Here is a 19,221-nt window from a genome sequence, read left to right as displayed (position 1 = left end):
AAAGAGTAAGCTTAAGAATGCTGTCAGTGATTGTTAGTGGCCACCACGCAGGTACCTCCCTGACTGATTTAAGAAAATGTCCAAAGTTCTGGGCACTGCTGTCCTGTGTCCTGGTACACTGAAGTGAGGCAAGACCAGTGCCCAGTGTGCTTTACTACAGCAGCCGGAGACCAGGGACCATGGAGTAAGAAATTCAGAATCTTCAGAGAATGAGTTTTTTCTGAATTTGAGATATGAAAGTCACCCCTCTCGATGCTTGTTTAATTCGAAATTTGATTTTCTAGTGTTCTTTGGGAGGAAAACTCCCCACAATAACCATCAGCTGCCCCCTCACCTCTCCACTGGCTCTTCCTCGTCTTCTGGAGACCCAGACAGTAAATATAGTTTATCTGCCCAAGCAGCAGTCTGAGCTTCTTCCAAAATGATATTCCTTCTTTTCTTTTTCATACATTTAGAAAAGGAGAATGTGGTGACGGATTGTTGCATATTTAAACAATAAGAAGAAGGAACGATAGTTGTTTTCTTATTGGAGTTGAACTTCTTTTGGGTACTGGTTGAAAAAAACATGTAGATGGAAACAAAGGACACACAATGAAGTATCAATAGGTGCTGCCAGGAACCAGACAGCGGGGCTGCCCCCGCTTGTGCGCTGCAGATCTTCTTGTAGACTCTTGTAAAATCAACACCGGTAGAGCTTCTAGGGCACGTTCTAGAGACTCACTGAGGAGAACTTAATTTTTTTAAATCAGTAACTTAAAAAGGGGATTATCTATGTATCATTTAAGTCAAGTTCTAGTGTTAAGCTCCCATTAACATCATAAATTTTTAACAATTTTTACGCTGCTTGAAAAACCGGGAAAAGTGGAGGAAAATGCAGTTGGAGAAATAAAAAGATGTTACAACAACAGTATGATAAGGAGTGTAGAGAGCAAGAATTAAAAATATAAAAACAGGGTAGGAGAATTATCAACAGGAACAGCAAAACTGCCTTGAGATGATTACATAATGTATCGATTTTTTCCCTAACAGTTGTGACCATGCTTTGAATTTATACATTTGCTGTAGTATAATGTCACAAAGCAAGAGCATGGACTCTGAAGTGAGATATACTTGGGATCAAATCCCATTTTCTAGCTCTGTGACCCTAGACAAGTTCACTGCTCTGAGCCTTAATTTCCTCCTTTGTACAATGAAGATAAACAATACCTACTTCATAGTGTCTTTATGAGATACCCAGTTTCATGCCAGTTTGCCACCCCTCTTCTAATTTTTTTAAACCTTTGTTACTTTTCCTTTCTATTTAAAATTTAATTTTTAAAATCTTGTGTATATTGGCAAAGTAGAGAAGTACTTACATATCTTACTGTCATGTAAATTCATCAGTATAAAGAGGTGTACAGGGAGAGAACTTTCATATTTTTAAATACTCCACAGAAATGACTGGATGATAAAATTCATCTACCTCACCACAGTTGCACTGAACTAGGCTTCACTTTCTGTCTCAACAGACTGTATTTCTACTTATTTTTTGCTAGCGATAGGGCTGAGGGGGAAAAAAAAAAAGAGAGATATCAAAGGTGATCTGTACCTCAAAGGTAGTGACACCGAAAGAGGATTAGACCTGAGTTTAATTAGAACAGAAAAAATAGGAGAAATTTTGCAGAAAGCTACTTTTTTTCCTTGGTGTCCTCTGAAAATGACTACGTTCCTTTGCAGGGTTGAACTCCTGGGATTCAGTGTGTCACAGTCACTGCCTGCAGATGAGCACCAGCGGTGACCTTATCAGACTCTTGGGACAGGCCACTGCTGAGCTTCTTCTGCTGCTAGGTCCTGGGTCATATGTCAGTTTTATTAATCTGTGAAAGCTTATTGATACGGCAGCAATGTTCAAACACTAAAATGCCCCAGAGTCTAATTAGATCCTATGCTGTCTTGTCAAAAGACAAATTTCTGACTATTTAGTCATGTCTGTGGTTTATGCCTCGTGTTAAGAGATACTCATTTAAAATACTACCTTTCACATAAATAATATTTGATGTTCCACTCATCTGTGGCAGTGTCTGAATCAAAAGTTTTCAGGTAATGAAGGAGGCATAGATTTGGGTCCATTCCATTCTAATCGTAGCGACACAGCCAGGTCTCTGGCGTTTGTGATGGTGTCTGCTGTGAGGGGTGGGAGGTCGACCTCTGCTTCTCAAGTAGTTGCTCTCGTTCTTGCTTATTTGGGGACATTTTAGAATTCCTGTTATTGTTGACAGTGCTAATTAGCTGAAATTATTATTAGGGGGAAAAACAGATTTTGTAAGCAGATAATCATAGGTTTCAAAGTTTATGTGACACCTTAGCAAGAAAATTTAGTAATACCTGTTGAAAGTTTAAGGGAAAAATGTTCCAAGTGTCAACCGCCTGTGAAAAGTTGTCACCACATACCAGAGAATTCTTTGGAAAATAAAGCATATCTCCTCACAGTTTTGTTAATGCTTATATAAACTTTTTGATAAATACCAACCCACATATATAGTTGCAGAATTTAATTATTTTCTGCTTCAGGTGAGAAATGGCAACAAATGTCATGAATTCTGATCAACTTCAAAATAGAACATTTTCCTTAGACTGGTTTCTTTTGTCAAAGCAGCAGTAGGGAATCTCACCTTTTGACTTATCCACAAAAGGTTTAGAACATTTTTTAATAGGGCTCATCACAGATGAGATTTAAATTTAATTTCTGGTTCTAACAACTAAAGGATATTACACGTCACTGACTTGACAACTTACAAATTAATAATCATGAAACTTGAGGGGAAAAATCAAATAAATTGAGATGTTTAATTCAGATAAGTGGTTTAATACTTGAGATGATGAATCATAATGCCAGTGCTACCAGCTAGTTATATCCCGTATTTATCCAAGACAAAACGGTAACAAATCAATTTAAAGAGGAAAAATTGATGTTCGATATACGGAGCTCTCTAATGGTGAAAATGAAACACCAAAGAAAGAAAACTGGCTTGTGTATTAATTACTTTGACTAAACTACCTGCTCTAACAAACAGCCCCCAAACTCAGTGTTTTAACCAATCAAAGCACATTTCTTGCTCAAAACATAGTCCCAGGTGGGTTGGGCAGCTATCCTAGTCAGCCGTCCTCTAAGAAATGACTCGGGGATCTGGGCTTCTTTTTTTGTGTGGCTCAGCTGTGGCTGGTGGGGAGAAGAGCTACTACTGCTTTGGGGAACCACATTCCCAATTCTGTCGTAGACTGGCTAGTAACAGTTGTGATGAAGCATGTGAAAGTTTGTGGCAGACTGCATCATAGACAGCGGAGTGGGTTAATGGGGTGCGCTGGGACATGGCTATAGGAGATCTATGTATGGAAAAAATGCACATTTGTCTGAGATATTCTGAGCAGTTCAACCTAGGGAAAATAGACTAAATAAATACCTTTATTAAAGCACCAAAACTTTTCTAAGTGACAGATTATCTCATACATACTTTACCTGCACTGTCCATTAGCCTCATATGGCTGTTCAGATTTACATTTAAAATCATTAAAAATGAAGTAAAATTTTTAAAAATTTACCTCCTCAGCCACATTCTCCACATTTCAGTTACTCAGACGCCACACCTGGTTAGTGGCTTTTGTATAGAACCATGCAGATTATAAACCATTTCCATCACTGCTGGACGTTCTCTTGGAAAGCTGCTCACCCCAGCTTTGCAGGTCCAGAGTCTCTTAAAACCCAGTCCCTGTGCCACTTCCTAAAGAAAGTCACCTGATCCTGTCAACTAAAAATAATTTCTTCTCTATCATATACTCCCAGTAACTTGCTCTGCATCTTTTTATGGCAGGTCACCTTTTGCTACTGTGGTATGTGTCTGTACTATCTTCACTATTAGACCATAATATTTCTTGGAGATACTGTCATTGTTTGGATGATTTTTATACCTCACTCCCAGTGCCCTGCATCTCAAAGATACGTTACTATTATGCAATAAGTTTTTGAAGAATATTATACCCCTCTCTGCCTTCTTAAACAATGTAGTTTGAACTATCACCTTCAGATATAATTTAAAATTCAATTATAAATTAATGGCTAACCCAAAATGTAATGCATTGGTGCCTTAAGTCATTGTTGAGGTGTATAAAACCGTTTGCCCATGCACAGAATGATCCCTAGATCATTACTAGATCACTAGAATCATTGTTTATTATTTGATTTTTGTCATCTGCCACGTTCGGCTGCTTTTCGCTTTTCTGACCTGCTGCTTCTAATCTTCCAAGTAAGCAACAAATAAACAAAATGTAATAGTGGAATCCTGATTGTGTTGTTGATTCAATTAAAATTTATTGAGTCATACTGGGAGAAGCAGACAAATAAGCAGTTAAAATAGAGAATGCTACCGAGCCTTCTTCTGTAAGTAAAGCACGTGAACTTTGCAGCATCTATTTTTATTTCTTTGGGAATTTCTTCTTTCTTTGTTTTCTGCCAGTGTTCTACATAACTGAAAGTGTTGTACAAGTGAGGTATTGCTAAATTAATGGGTTTTTTAAAAATAAATTTGAAGTGTACGATACGGCCCTTAAAATAAATTCAAATAACATACAGGTATGAAGGAAAAAGTAGAAGATTCTTTTTCCCAGATGTAATTCAGCGTCTTTTAAAAATGGGTATATGCTGCCTTTGAGATGAAATTATGTAATTTAACTTTTTATTGGAAATCATTTTATTTGGCAGAAATTTGAGTGCTTCTCCACAGCATCATTCTAGAGGTTGTAAACCTCTATAAGCAATGGCATTCAGGGAGCTCACAGCCTGCAAAGTGGGAAACTGAATGATAATTTAGAAGTTAAAATACACACACACATAAAAGACGTAGCAGAAGAAACCTCTATCTGCTTTAGTCCAAATGAGTGAGGATCACAGACTGAGCGACAGGCGTCTCTCTTGTGCTTCAGACCTGCACGGTCATCTACATCCCTGACGGCTCCAGTAGGCCCCTTACTTCTTCCCATGAAACACATTCCTCCAGGGCTTCCTGTCTCTCCGTCAGTGGCACCTCCGTCCCCCCATTAGCTCACGGCAGGAACCCAAAATGGGAGTGATCCCTGATACCTTCCTTGACCTTCTCATAGCCTGTCACCAAATCTGGTTATCGAATCTGTCAATCCTACCTCAAAAATATTTCATTTCTCAACAGCACTGTTTCACCACAGCCCCACCCTTATCCAGGTCCCCTTCCTCAAATAGAATCTCAACAGGAATCTTTACTCAAGTAGAGATAGAGCTGCCCAGCTGATCTCCGCCTACACTCTGGCCGCCTTCAGCAAGTGAGGCCCTGCCTCTGTGCTACTTCTCTCTCTCCGCAGCTGTTCTCTCCCAGAACGCCTCTCCCTGCCCACCCATCCCCACCCGATTGGCCTGAACAACTGCAGCTCATCCTTTGATCTGCACCATCATGCACAGTTGCTCTGACATTAGGATTGCACACAAGTTGTGTCACAAGTTCTCTGTTCTCCTTATGTTTTTGTGGGCAAATTGGCACATGTGTTTGTAGGTATACATATATAACGTTGAACAACGTGGGAGTTACGGGCGCCAGCCTCCCACACCCCTGCCATGCGCAGTCAAAAACCTGAGTACTGTTCTCTCTGCCTCAGAAACAAAGGAATTGACAGATGACTCAACCAAGGGCAGGAAACCAAAACGGTCTGGGTAGAATCAGGACTCAGACCCTAATTCTTTTGATTCCACATATCGTGATCTCTAATCAAACACAAACTTTTCCCCCACTTAGTTAAAGATGTGTAAAATGAAAATACAGGTACTGTATTTATTGAAAAGTCCACGTGTAAGTGGACCTGTGCAGTTCAAAGCCATGTTGTTCAAGAGTCAACTCTGTGTGTGTGTGTATGTCCCATTCCTGAATCCACAAAATGGGAAGAAAAACCAGGATATTGAGCCAGGATTAAATGACCTCAAGAGAGTAGCATGTGCTTACTATTCTGGGAAAAACTGGAGGTAAATAATATTCCACTATTTTCCTGTTTCAATTGTTAATTGTCTTTTTATTCAGAGAAGCTGCCTTAGGAATTTACCCTAAGGCATTTGAGAATCCTTTATACAACGTACATTTTCCCAATTTAGAGGGATTAGGAAAGAGCTTTAAGCTGTCAGCACAACACACATATATGGGATCTAAAAAAAACGGTACTGATGAACCTAGTGGCAGGGCAGGAATAAAGACACAGATGTAGAGAACAGACTTGAGGACACAGTCCTCAAGGGAAGGGGAAGCTGGGATGAAGTCAGAGAGTGGCATGGACATATATACATTACCAAATGTAAAACTGATAGCTAGTGGGAAGCAGCTGCATAGCACAGGGAGATCAGCTCGGTGCTTTGTGACCACCTAGAGGGATGGGATAGGGAGGGTGGGAGGGAGACACAAGAGGGAGGGGATATGGGGATATATGTATACGTATAGCTGATTCACTTTGTTGTACAGCAGAAACTAACACAACACTGTAAAGCAATTATACTCCAATAAAGATTAAAAAAAAAAAGTGTCAGCACCTCTGCCTATGGCTGCACACTGAAATTCTAATGCAGCAGTGAAACATAGACTTTTTGATTACCCCCCAAATAAGAAAAATAAACATTATCTTCTTTTGGAAACATGGAGGGTTAAGAAATCTAGACATTCAGGTATAGAAACAGCATGGCCCTACAGATTAAAACTTAATTGTCTGAAAAAACAAATCAAGTTTTTTTTAAACCTCTTTACATTGCTGGTGATCAGGCAATTAAGTGGATGATTTTACTTTTGCAGTGCCTATTATTTGTGTTATACTTCAATTTATTCCACTGTGTAATTTATTTCCACTGCGTTTTAACCAAGTGAGATTTTTTTAGATGCACATAGGTATGTATAATATCTTTGTATGTCTGCCACAGGCTAACGTTGTCCCTGCCATTCTGTACCAGGTCCCCTGGCTTGACATCACGTTGTCATACCATGAGAAGCATACTTAATTCATTCCAACTTTTGACAAAAAAGAGAGGGGAATTTGTGTGAAGGTATGATCAGTTTAAAGAAACATGGCCCATTTTTAGCAGCCTGTTTCCATGGAAACAGAAGCAGCAGCCAACCAGAGAGTTATCAAAGTACCTGTAAATTTCCAAGGGCTGAGTGTTGAAAACATTGTCTTCCTGACCTCATGGTGCAGATTAATGCAGGAAACCTACAGTGCATTAGCCTGGACTGCTAGCATTTTTAGTTTTTACTTCATTTTTGCTCTTTAATTCCTGATAGAGGGTAAATGCTGCATTCTTGACTGTGACCTCCCTACCAGCAAGGGACAGTGGTTTAGAATTCCGCAGTTTGTATCACCTGCCTCTTCCCCCACACCCCTCACCCCAGTGGACGTCAAAGGATGCAGTAGACTTTCTGATATTGGATGAAAGGCAGTATTTCCTAGGTAGTCTAAGACCTAACTTTCAAACACTGATTTGCACAGTTTTTTTTTAAATTAATGTTGTCTCTCCTTTTCCTAAATGGAAAATAATCATAATATAAAAATTCCTGATCAGAATGCCCTTTGCGCTTGGTAGTATCAGAGGTTTAGATTTATGTGCATACTGTGTTAACTCTGCTTTTGCTTCAGACAGGAGTGTTGATGGGAGTTTGCTTAATGAGCGCAGATAGCATGGCTCTTATAGGACAAACCACCATTTTATTTTTGGCCTCTTTGCATTTCATTATTTTAAATTACTTGAAGAAGAACCTTATTTTATAATTGGCAAATCAGACCCCTGAAAATACAACCAAAAGTCTGTAATCTTCGGTTGCTACTTTTTATCATCTATGAGAGTGCTTAAGTGTTTGTACGCTTCTCTAATGCAGCCTAAATTTCACATTAACTGTAAATGGAGATGAAAATAAATTACTGTCTACCAGTTTTTCATGCTCTTCTTTACTCCTTTGCCCTTAGTGTTCCCTTTTTCAGTCGTCTTTTACCCTTCAAAACAATATAATTAGATTTTGTCTTCTGTTCTACCACCAACATCAATTCAGAAATATCTGAAGCCTCAAATTCATACAACTAAGCAAGACAAGTGTTGGTTCTGTCCCATGATAATCACTTGCCCATACAAAATCTTCTTGGTGATTTATTCTTAAACTTTGCTAGAATTCTTTTTCCTTAGAAAATAGTAACTCAGTTATATACTTGTAAGTATACCATACAAAATTAAGTAAAACATGTTTATTAAAACTTCTATATGGTGAGCATTGTAGAAGGTGCTAGAATATAAGGATGAGATTTAGAAGGGGAATTAGAGGCCCCCCAAAAACCAACAAAACCTAGAATTTGGTGTGACAGGAAATATGATATAATATATAGCTGTTATTGTAGTTATCAAATCCTTAAAAGATGAAGTAACCATTGGTGGTTAACGGAATTATGATGGTGAGGGGGGCTAGCTAGCGATGGGTGGGAAATAGGAAATTTGATTATTGAGTAATTAGTGTCTTAAAGTCAGTTGCTCTGCCAACTGTTCCATTTTTTCTATTGAGGTAAAATTCACGCAACATAAAATTAACCATTTTAAGTGAACGATTCAGGGGCATTTAATGTATTCACAGTGTTGTGCAAGTACACCTCTGTCTAGTTCCAAGACATTTTCATCAGCCCAAGAAAAAACCCTGTAGCCATTAAGCAGTGACTTCCCCCCAGTTCCAGGTAGCCACCAGTCTGAGCTCTGTCTCTGTGTATTTACCAATTCTGGATATTTCACATCTATGGAATCATATAATATATATGATGTTTTGCCATCTGGTGTCTTTCACTTAGCATAATGTTTTTCAAGTTCATCCATGTTGTGGCTTATATAGTACTTGATTTCTTTTTATGGCTGAATAATAAATATTCCACTGTATGGATGGACCAGGATTTGTTTATTCATCTGTTGATGACATTTGGACTGTTCCCACCTTTTGGCTGTTGTGAATAGTGCTTCTGTGAACATGGGTGTACATGTGTGTGTTTGAGTACCTGTTTTAACTTCTTTTCAGTTCACCTAGAAGTGGAATTGCTGGGCTGCAACTGTTCTTAACTAAAATTTTATATAATGAGCTTGAGAAAGAACTGCCAAATGTTCTAATTTTGTATCTTGTGGTCTTTTTCTCTGATGAAATGATATCGTTCACAGCCAGTGAGTGACTCGCCATTTCCTAACTGACTTCTCTCCCCCAAGCTGTTGCCATTATTAGTTGGAGCATGTCAAGACAAAATAACCATGTTTCTCTTTTCAACTTGTTCTTCGCAGTCTGCAATGATTATTTCAAACCTCCTTCACTAGCCTCAGAACTGACGTTTCCTTCATTCATCTCACTTTGAACAGATGACCTTTCTTCCTCCTTCTCTGAGAAAATAAAAGCCATCATCTGGGAACTCTATGGACGTCCCAGACCACACCTATAAACCTATCTGCAGCTGTATCCAATCCTCATTGCCTTCCTGTCATGATAGAGGAAGTGTCTCTTAACAAGGTTGTTCTTGTTTGCTCTGAATCCCCTCCCCTTCAAGGGATCTGCTACCTCTTATTCTCTCCTTTATTCTCATTCATATTCATTCATTCCCATTCTCTCCCTCCTCTCCCCTCCCCTTTTCTCTCTCACTCTTCATCACTTGTAAACCTGTTCAAGTATGTTCCAACCTGAAGTTCCACACCCCTCAAGCTTTCGCCTCTCTCCTACCTTCCTGGGCAACATCTTTTTTTTTTTTTTTTTTTTGCGCTACGCGAGCCTCTCACTGTTGTGGCCTCTCCCGTTGCGGAGCACAGGCTCCGGACGCGCAGGCTCAGCGGCCATGGCTCATGGGCCCAGCCGCTCCGCGGCATGTGGGATCTTCCCGGACCGGGGCACGAACCCGTGTCCCCTGCATCGGCAGGTGGACTCTCAACCACTGCGCCACCAGGGAAGCCCCCTGGGCAAAATCTTGAAAGCATTGTTTCCATTACTATCATTCTTACTCTTACCCCTCCCTAACCTCTTCCAGCCTGATTTCCATCCATCACTCCAAAAAGCAGCTCCTTCATGTATTACAGCAGCAGCATCGGACCCAGTTGGTCGTGACCCCTTTCTAGAAACACTTTTATACACACTCTCCAGGCTCCTCCTGCTCCTTAGGCAGCTTCCTCTCACTTCCTTTTTTGGACCTTCATCCCCTGTCTGACCTATAAAAATGGGCTTTTAATTGTTGGATTTCCTGGGAACTTGGTCCTGCGCTTCCTGTTGTTGCCTCCTCTTTCTATATTCTCTACCTTGGCAAACTCCCATAGCTTCAAGTACTACATAAGTGACAACTTCCAAATTTTAGCCTCCTGCCAAGAGCTACCTTCTGAAATCTGGACTCATAGAGCCAGTTCCCGCTTTGACATCTCAGCTTCTAATTCAGACATGTCCAAGACTGAACTCCCTAAATGGCCATGATGTATTCTTTATTCAGTCAGTGGTCCACCCACGTGCTTAAGCCAGAAACCCAGGCATCATCTTTATCTTTTTTCCTTCAAACACAACATCCAGTCCCTCAGCACATAGTGTTGATTTTGTTCTAAGTATTTCTCAAATCTGTCTATTACATCTCTCAGCTGTGTTGGAATTGAAGAGAAAAGAATGAGAAGTCTTAAGCTTATTAGGTTTCTGTCCTGGAACATGAGAAGAATTCTACCAAATTTATAAATAAATATGTGGTTTACAAGAGAAAGCTTAACCTGAGCTTATGACAACCACTGTAAATATCTCTGCATTCAGTCAAAAACCCAGCCCCATCACTCTCACTAATTCTTTTGATATCTGTTGGTCCCTTACTGCTTAATAGTTATTTCAGATTTTACTATTACTTTGGCATAATATTGCTGATAGCCTTAGGTAAGAGTAAGTGATCTTCGTTTCTGAATTTAAAATTATCTTAAAGCATGATGATGTATATTATGGGGAAGGGATGAGCAAAAAGGTCCTCTCTCTTGCCTTGTAAGTGGGGATATAGATTGGTACAACCATTTGGATTGCAAAGTGTCCCTATCAAAATTTTCAGTGTGTGTGTGTATTTTAAGTATGTGTGTATATATATATCTTTAAGTGTTTATACATACACACACACATACACACACACGATGACACAAAATGAAGATAATCACTGCAGCATTGTTAATAATAACAATAATAGCAGGAAATCTAGAAACTTAAATGTGTATGATTGACACATCCATATGTTAGATACAGCCACTAAGATAACCAGAAAGAAGAATGAGGTGGATTTCATGGGTGGTTTGTTTTTTTTAAGCAAATTATCGAACTGTGTGAATGGTATGATGCCTCCGCATGTATTTCCTTTGCATATTTTATACTTAACATTGCCAGAATATTCACGAAACATTCTCTAGAGCCATAGAAATTTAATAGTGGTTACCTTTATGGAGGAGGACTGGAGGTCTCTGGTGGGATGGACTGACTTTCACTTTTTTTTTAATTGAAGTATAGTTGATTTGCAATGTTGTGTTAGTTTCAGATGTATAGCAAAGTGATTCAGTCATATATTTTTTCAGATTATTTTCCATTATAGGTTATTATAAGCTACTGAATATAGTTCCCTGTGCTATACAGTAAATCCTGTTGCTTATCTATTTTTTATAGTAGTTTGTATCTGTTAATCCTGTATATACCACATCTTCTTAAATCAGTCGTCTTGATTGTCACTTGGGTTGTTTCCGTATCTTGGCTTTGGGGTGTGTGTATCTTTTTGGAATAGTGTTTTCATTTTTTCCAGATACATATGCAGGAGTGGAATTGCTGAATCACATGGTTACTCTGTTTTTAGTTTTTTTAAGGAACCTCCATAATGTTTTCCATAGCAACTGTACCAATTTACATTCCTACCAACATTGTACAAGGGTTCTCTTCTCTCCATACCCTCTCCAACATTTATTATTTGTAGACTTGTTGTTGTTGTTATTGGCCACGACGTGCAGCTTGTGGAATCTTAGTTCCCTAAGATTGAACCCTCGGCAGTGAAAGCACAGTGTCCTAACTACTGGACCACCAGGGAATTCCCTGTAGACTTTTTGATGATAGCCATTCTAACCAGTGTGAGGTCATTGTGGTTTTAATTTGCATTTCTCTAATAATTAGCGATGTTGAACATCTTTTCATGTGCCTGTTGTCTATCTGTATGTCTTCTTTGGAGAAATGTCTATTTAGGTCTTCTGCCCATTTTCTGATTGGGCTGTTTGATTTTTTTTGATATTGAGTTTTATGAGCTGTTTGTATATTATGGATATAGTTGGTCGCATCATTTGCAAATATTTTCTCCCAGTCCGTAGGTTGTGTTTTCATTGTGCTGATCGTTCCTTTGCTGTGCACAAGCTTTTAAGTTTGATTAGGTCCCATGTGTTTATTTTTGCTTTTGTTTCTTTTGCCTAGGGAGACTGATCTAAGAAAATATCTTTCACCTTTTTTGTTGTTGTTGTTGTTGTTTTGGGCGTTGCGCGGGCCCCTCACTGCTGTGGTCCCTCCCGTTGCGGAGCACAGGCTCCGGACGTGCAGGCTCAGTGGCCATGGCTCACGGGCCCAGCCGCTCCGCGGCATGTGGGATCTTCCCGGACCAGGGCACGAACCCGTGTCCCTTGCATCGGCAGGCGGACTCTCAACCACCGCGCCACCAGGAGAGCCCAGCTTTTTAAACATTTACTTCTGAGGAACAGGAAAAGCAGTCCATCAGTCTTTTGCTCTTTTGATACAGATTTTTTTAAGATGTCATTTGCCCCCAGCTGATTGAACAAACGCAGTTGTAAACTTTACTCCTGAACCAGCTGCTTGATAGAACACTGAAATCAGGGTTGAATGGGGCCCCCAAATGCAACTGTCCTAAGGTATTACTTAGGGGCCAGTTAATCCCTCCTGTATCTAAGTTCAAAAGATAATATGAAGATGTTGGCTTTTCTAAATTGTCTTGTTTTTATAGGACCAGGCCCTTAAATTAGCACTCTTTAAACAATGCATAATAAATTTTTGCCAAAGTACAACTACTTCATTCTCTTAACTACTCAAACATCTTTAAACAAATTTTTAAAAACTGAAACCAGGGTCTGTTTTTTGCCTAATATTATCTTCAGAGTCAATACATAGTCAATTCTAGAGTATTTTTCAGTTTCCCATCTTTGCTTTTGCCACTGGTTTACCCAGCCTTTACTTGACTGGCTCAGGGTTTTGGGGTGTTTTTTCCTCCCCTCATGATTCTGCAGTTTATTCTGTCCAGTGTCCTGTAATTAAATAATATACATTGGATCTTCTCTTTGACTTGCAGGCAGCTGCTAATTCCCACCCCCACGCCCCGTCCCCACTCCTCCCACCCTCCTTCATACCCCATAACTGAAACTAGCTATTTATAAAGAATTTCTTAAGACCATGGCTGCCTGCCATACTGCTTCCCAGAAAGTGTCATTTCTGCCTTGTTTTTGTTATATACGTTCCTCAGATGTCCCCTTGCAAATCCCCTGGCCCAAAACTGTGCTTTGTTTTGGCTTGTTCAACTCATGCCAAATTGCTATATGTTATTAAAATGCTGCATAATGTGGGTTTTTTCCTTTAGAGTGAAAAGGCACTTTATTCATATTATGGAAACATTTCAAACATTCTACTTATAGAAACAAAAGAGAAAAGACGTATCTTGGTTCAAAAAGCAGCTAAAAATTTTGAAGAGGTGTAAATATTATGTGAAAGACATTATGCTATTTTGAGGTTGTTTTTTTTTTAATATTGGAAACTAATTCTAAAATTTTGCTCTAAAAGCACTTTAATCCACTTAAGAATCAGGGGAAAGGAACTAAGAGATGATACTTTTTGCGTGTGTGTGTGTGTGTGTGTGTGTGTGCGTGTGTGTGTGTGTGTGTGTGTGTGTGTGTGTGGTACGCGGGCCTCTCTCACTGTTGTGGCCTCTCCCACTGTGGAGCACAGGCTCCGGACGCGCAGGCCCAGCGGCCATGGCTCACGGGCCCAGCCGCTCCACAGCATGCGGGATCTTCCCGGACTGGGGCACGAATCCGTGTCCCCTGCATCGGCAGGCAGACTCTCAACCACTGCACCACCAGGGAAGCCCAGAGATGATACTTTTTAATTCTAAACTATTTCTGATGATGAATAAGAATGACATTTCCTCTTTGCCATTAGATGAGCTACATTTCATTTTTCAGAATGGTGGTTAAAATTACGTTTTTACTTTTCTTGTATTAAAAAAAGAGCAAGTTGAAAACATTTATGTTGACAGAATATTGTTTTTGTTTTTTGTAACAAGACGTAACACTTAAGTAGAATTTTCCAAATTACATGCATTTTTCTTTTTGTTGAAATGTAATCAGAAACCATGAATGTTAGCCCTAAGAAATAATAACACACATCGTCTTGGAAAAATTTAAAAATTAATTAAAATTTTTTCTCTAAATGCAACAGATGTAAAGTAGTCTGTATCCATGTTTTCACACGTCTACTATAATTTCAAAGATGATGGTTTGCATACAAATTTGTCTCCTTACTTTATGGCCATGCCTTATATGGACCACATAGGGAATCCTCCTTTTAGGAATTAAGGAAATAACTAAAAATAAGGAGTAAACTTTATACACAAAAAACCCACCGTAGCATTAGTTATAGTAGTTGGAAAAATTGGAAACAACCTAAGTGATAAATAATAGGGGTATATTTAGTAAACTATGCATGTCCACCCAACAGAGTATTTTATGTAGCCATTGAAATAACAAGAACATTTATCATTGTACAGTGTGATCATAGTATGTAGAAGCAGAGAATCAAAAATTATGCTTAGCTGGGCTTCCCTGGTGGTGCAGTTGTTGAGAATCTGCCTGCTAATGCAGGGGACACGGGTTCGAGCCCTGGTCTGGGAGGATCCCACATGCCGCGGAGCAACTAGGCCCGTGAGCCACAACTACTGAGCCTGCATGTCTGGAGCCTGTGCTCCGCAACAAGAGAGGCCACGATAGTGAGAGGCCCGCGCACCGCGATGAACAAAGACCCAACACAGCAAAAATAAATTAATTAATTAATAAACTCCTACCCCCAACATCTTCTTTAAAAAAAAAAAAATTATGCTTAGCTAAGAGACAGAGGAATACACCAGTATGGTAACAGTAGTTGTATATCGCTCTGGTTGATATTATTGGTGATTTTCTTTTTTGGTTTCTTCCTCCTCCTTTTTAAAATTTCCTTATTTTCTGTAATGAACATGTATCACTCTTTTAATAGGTAAAGAGATTTATTTTCTTTTTAATAAAAAATAAAAACCTTGGACTCAGGCTAGTTAAGAAAGATGTGACACAAAGGGTAAGCAAATGGCTCTGTAACCTCATCTCCTTCTGTTAATGGAGGTCCTTTGTGTACCTCTTGTGAGTTTTGTCATCGGGAAACACAGAGCTGTTATAGACTTCCCAGCCTGTGGTAACGGTTTTTGCACAGAGAATACAGTGCTAGCTGTATAATGAGATACGCTGTTAACACCTGTGTGCCACACACCCCCCCCACACACACACCTTTTTGAGAAAATGAAACAGGTTTAACCCCACCCATTTTAAACGTAAGAACTTCTTAGGTCCATGTATCAGATTATTTTCATTTCTACATGTTTCAAAGATAAAGACATTCTTTGAAAATGTTCAAATGTGAGCAGTCGTAACATGAATTCTATTTCAGCGCCATTTATTACTGTGTCCTTTGTTTTCTGAAAGGATGTAGCTGCTCACTCACTGAGTGTTTTGAACTCTTTTTTTTTTCCTTCCAGAATTCTGTAGATTTACATATTTTCTTTTCTGGCATGTAATTATTTGTAAGATGGCCATGGAGTTGCTGAATTTTAGTCAGTTTCCTAATGTGTTGGAAGCTATGATGTCAGCCCAGTAGCACAATTTATCAATTCAGCAAGGCACCGGGGGCGAATGCTCTCAGGTCTGTTTTCAGACACAAGGCCATTGCCCCGAGGTTGGCTTCTTAGGCAGCCATACACCACCACCACCCGCTGATGCCACAGGAAAGCAGTGCTGGACCAGCATCTGGTCTTCTGTTTGTGGCTACAGGAGTGCAGTCTCGTGAACGTGTGCAGAGTATGTCAGGTTTCCAGGGATCAGCCAGCCTACCGGGTTATCCATTGGTCTTAAGAACTGCAACTGTGCAACAGGCCCAGTAGCATTCAGTGATCTGGGCCGTCCTGCCCTCCACACAGACGTGAGTTTGGAGGCTGCAAAGGGAGGAAGATGGTCTCCAAGGTTAACTTGATAAAGCATCTTTAGATGCTCACATGCCCGCAATGGTGAACGCCTCTATGATCGTTAAGAGTCAGGCCCTCTCTATTCAGGGTCTCTTCCCCCTTCACGGTCTGGATAAGCTCTGCCCACCTCTGGGCAGCTCTAGCTTTCTAGTGTTGCAGGACAGTTCAGCTGTCTACATCATTCAAGCCTTGTCCTTCCTGGCCTGGGTGGTCTGCCTTTAAGGGACAGGTATTGCTTGTCATTTATTGTGTTAACTTTCTTTTTTTCCACTCATTTGATGAGTGGAAAAGAGTAAAAGGAAGTTTGCTATTGTCCAAAATTATGAGCCTGTACCTATCTGATAGGTACTTTTTATAATCATTAGTACTCAGAAGAGCCTCCATCAGGTTGCGAGTGATTGGTTGTATTTGATATGAATGAATACTATAATTGTGTTTTAACATTGACCAAAAGTGGCAATGTACCCAAGTCTCTCGATAGGGCATAGTGCCTTATATTCAACATAATGTGTCCCGTGCTGCCCACCTTTTGGTATAGATGAAAACTAAATCAAGCTGGGTAATCTGCAGTCTTAACAACATGGCTGGTTATTTGCCTCCTCTTCCATTCATGTTCTTCCTAATGTCTTTGCCTAAAAACAGACCTTCTATTCACAGCTGCTGCTGTTCTTTCCCATGCATGCACCCTGCAGTCACTAACAGACACCTAATAAATAGGCTCTTAATGAATGAACATGCCTGGGGAAGGCTGCCTGCCACACCTGCTTTGAGTAATATTTGTAGTGTGAGGATATTGCTACTTGGGAAAATTAACAGGTAATGAGAGCATTGATTGGGAAGATTATTCTCCTACCTTCGAGCAGTATGAAATAAACAGGATTGATTGTTTTGTCGTGAAGAAAAATGGATGGAAAACACAATGGTTTTGTTTTATTTTAACAATTGGTGGTTGGTGACATGCATTCATTTGGCGTATTACCCTCATGGCAACAGATACCTTCGCACAACAGCATGAAAATGCAATTTCTGGTGAAAGATAATACAGCTGACAGGACTGCTGTGAAGGCGCATGAGGGCAGCTGACCAGCATACAGTCAGGAGATGCTTCAAGACTAACAAGCGGTTGTCACCATGTTGTTGCGAATGTATCTCTCATTCCAAGATGCCATTCGCCTAGGAATATGTGCTGTGTTTGACACATTTGTCTCACTAGTATGGTGCTTTGTTTGTCTTAAACCAAAAGAGGGGCTGATGATATTTTCATTACCCTTTCTATTTTACTCCTTTCTTTGAAGAGTCCTGTGGGAGAAAGGAAAAATACTACTGCTAGAGATTCTGCAACAGACGTGGACCACCGTGTTCCAGAAGTGTCAGCCTTTGAACTAGAGATTGTTCTGACCCTTTTCTCCTCTCAGTATTCCTTTTCTTGGTATTCTGCCTCTCGAATATGACCACCTTGATTTCAGACAAGAATTAACTTCGGCATTCGTAGAAGAATGTCGGAGTATGCAGGCATTTGGGTGCTATCAGATCCACAGGTCATCTCCTTGGTTATTTTTGTTCCTAGTAAAGTACAGTGGGAACATACTATTCTCAATAAACTATAAGTTATCAGGGAAAAGATCTTTGTGTTAGAGCATAATTGATTCAGAGAACTGCAAAACATTTTAATGTGAGAAACGTGCATATATTTTTTTGACTCTTAAGTTTTTCTTTTGCTGTGTGTAATAGAATCTTATGTCAATTGCTTCAGTTCTAAATGGGATGTCAGTGAAGCTTTGTGGCCCCCAAAAGAAGCATATAAAAATTTTTTTCAGTATTAAGTAAAGGATAACATTCATATCTAGCAATGAATATGAAAATATAAAATATATCTAAGATTGGGCTCTGCTCTGCAGTCAGCACAAGGGCAAGCAAAAAGCAAAGGATATGCGGGCCACAGGCCCTGCATCTTCAGGTCTTGGGGTTAATTGCAAGTAGGAGCCGTTACGTGCCTTGCATTTGAGCCTGGTCCAAGCCAGCCTCATCACGCCCTTGCTAAAAAATTGTCTTCCTTCCCTACCATTTAAGAAATACATATAGCTAATTTATTTTTTCATATTGACAACTCTTAGGCGGACCCTTAATAATCCTAACCTTGGTTTTCATCCATGGTTTGAAAGAAAAATTAAAAATGGAAACTTAAAATTGAACGTAAGGCAAACCAAGGAAAATATTTTTCAAAGTTACTTCATATATTACTCTTTTTTGAAATCAGCTCACTTTCCAGACAAAAACATAGAGATGCTATGAAAGGAATCTGCTTGAGAAATCTAGGGGAAAAAATATATTTTATTAAATTTGGTAAGCGGGATTCCCACATTTTGTGATGTATACCTTGTTTTCTACAAGTTTAATGATTTATTTACTCTTTTAATTAAAATAATTAGGTACCAATTGATTTGTGGCTTTCTTAGAACTTCTGGAGTGAGATGCAGTGTTATGTTTTGCAAAGATTATTAAACTTCAAAGTCTTAATTCAGAAATTTTCCTTTGCGTAATTAGTAATATCTCATAGGTCTAATTTTTTTTATGAAGTTGGCCTTCATTAAAGCTATTTAAAATTTGTTCCAGGGGCTTCCCTGGTGGCGCAGTGGTTGAGAGTCCGCCTGCCGATGCAGGGGACGCGGGTTCGTGCCCCGGTCCGGGAAGATCCCACATGCCGCGGAGCGGCTGGTCCCGTGAGCCATGGCCGCCGGGCCTGCGCGTCCGGAGCCTGTGCTCCGCAACACGAGAGGCCACAGCAGTGGGAGGCCCACGTGCCGCAAAAAACAAACAAACAAAAATTTTCCATATGGAGTGAGTTCCTCCAAATACATTAATCTTTCCTTAAAATACATTTTTGCTATT

The 19,221-nt window shown here is 39.8% G+C and overlaps 1 protein-coding gene across 15 annotated transcripts in view; it reads left to right on the top strand.

Annotated features, from left to right (window-relative positions):
• The window catches only part of MRTFB (myocardin related transcription factor B), a 200,553-nt gene that overhangs the window by 125,646 nt on the left and 55,686 nt on the right, over positions 1 to 19,221 (top strand). The window contains exon 1 of one of the 15 annotated variants that reach the window (XM_089896136.1): positions 6,455 to 19,170. The exons of the other annotated variants lie outside the window; for them this stretch is intronic. Coding sequence (XP_089752262.1) covers positions 18,987 to 19,170 — 184 coding nt within the window. The 5' untranslated portion in view covers positions 6,455 to 18,986. Of the gene's footprint in view, positions 1 to 6,454; positions 19,171 to 19,221 lie in introns of those variants that run through there. 15 annotated transcript variants of the gene reach the window in all.

The sequence above is a fragment of the Delphinapterus leucas genome, chromosome 15, assembly GCF_059928025.1.
Source record: "Delphinapterus leucas isolate spDelLeu-1000000601 "Yukka" chromosome 15, BTC_Dleu_Yukka2, whole genome shotgun sequence".
Classification (NCBI taxonomy): Eukaryota; Metazoa; Chordata; class Mammalia; order Artiodactyla; family Monodontidae; genus Delphinapterus; species Delphinapterus leucas.
This window is presented reverse-complemented; position numbering and strand designations above follow the sequence as displayed.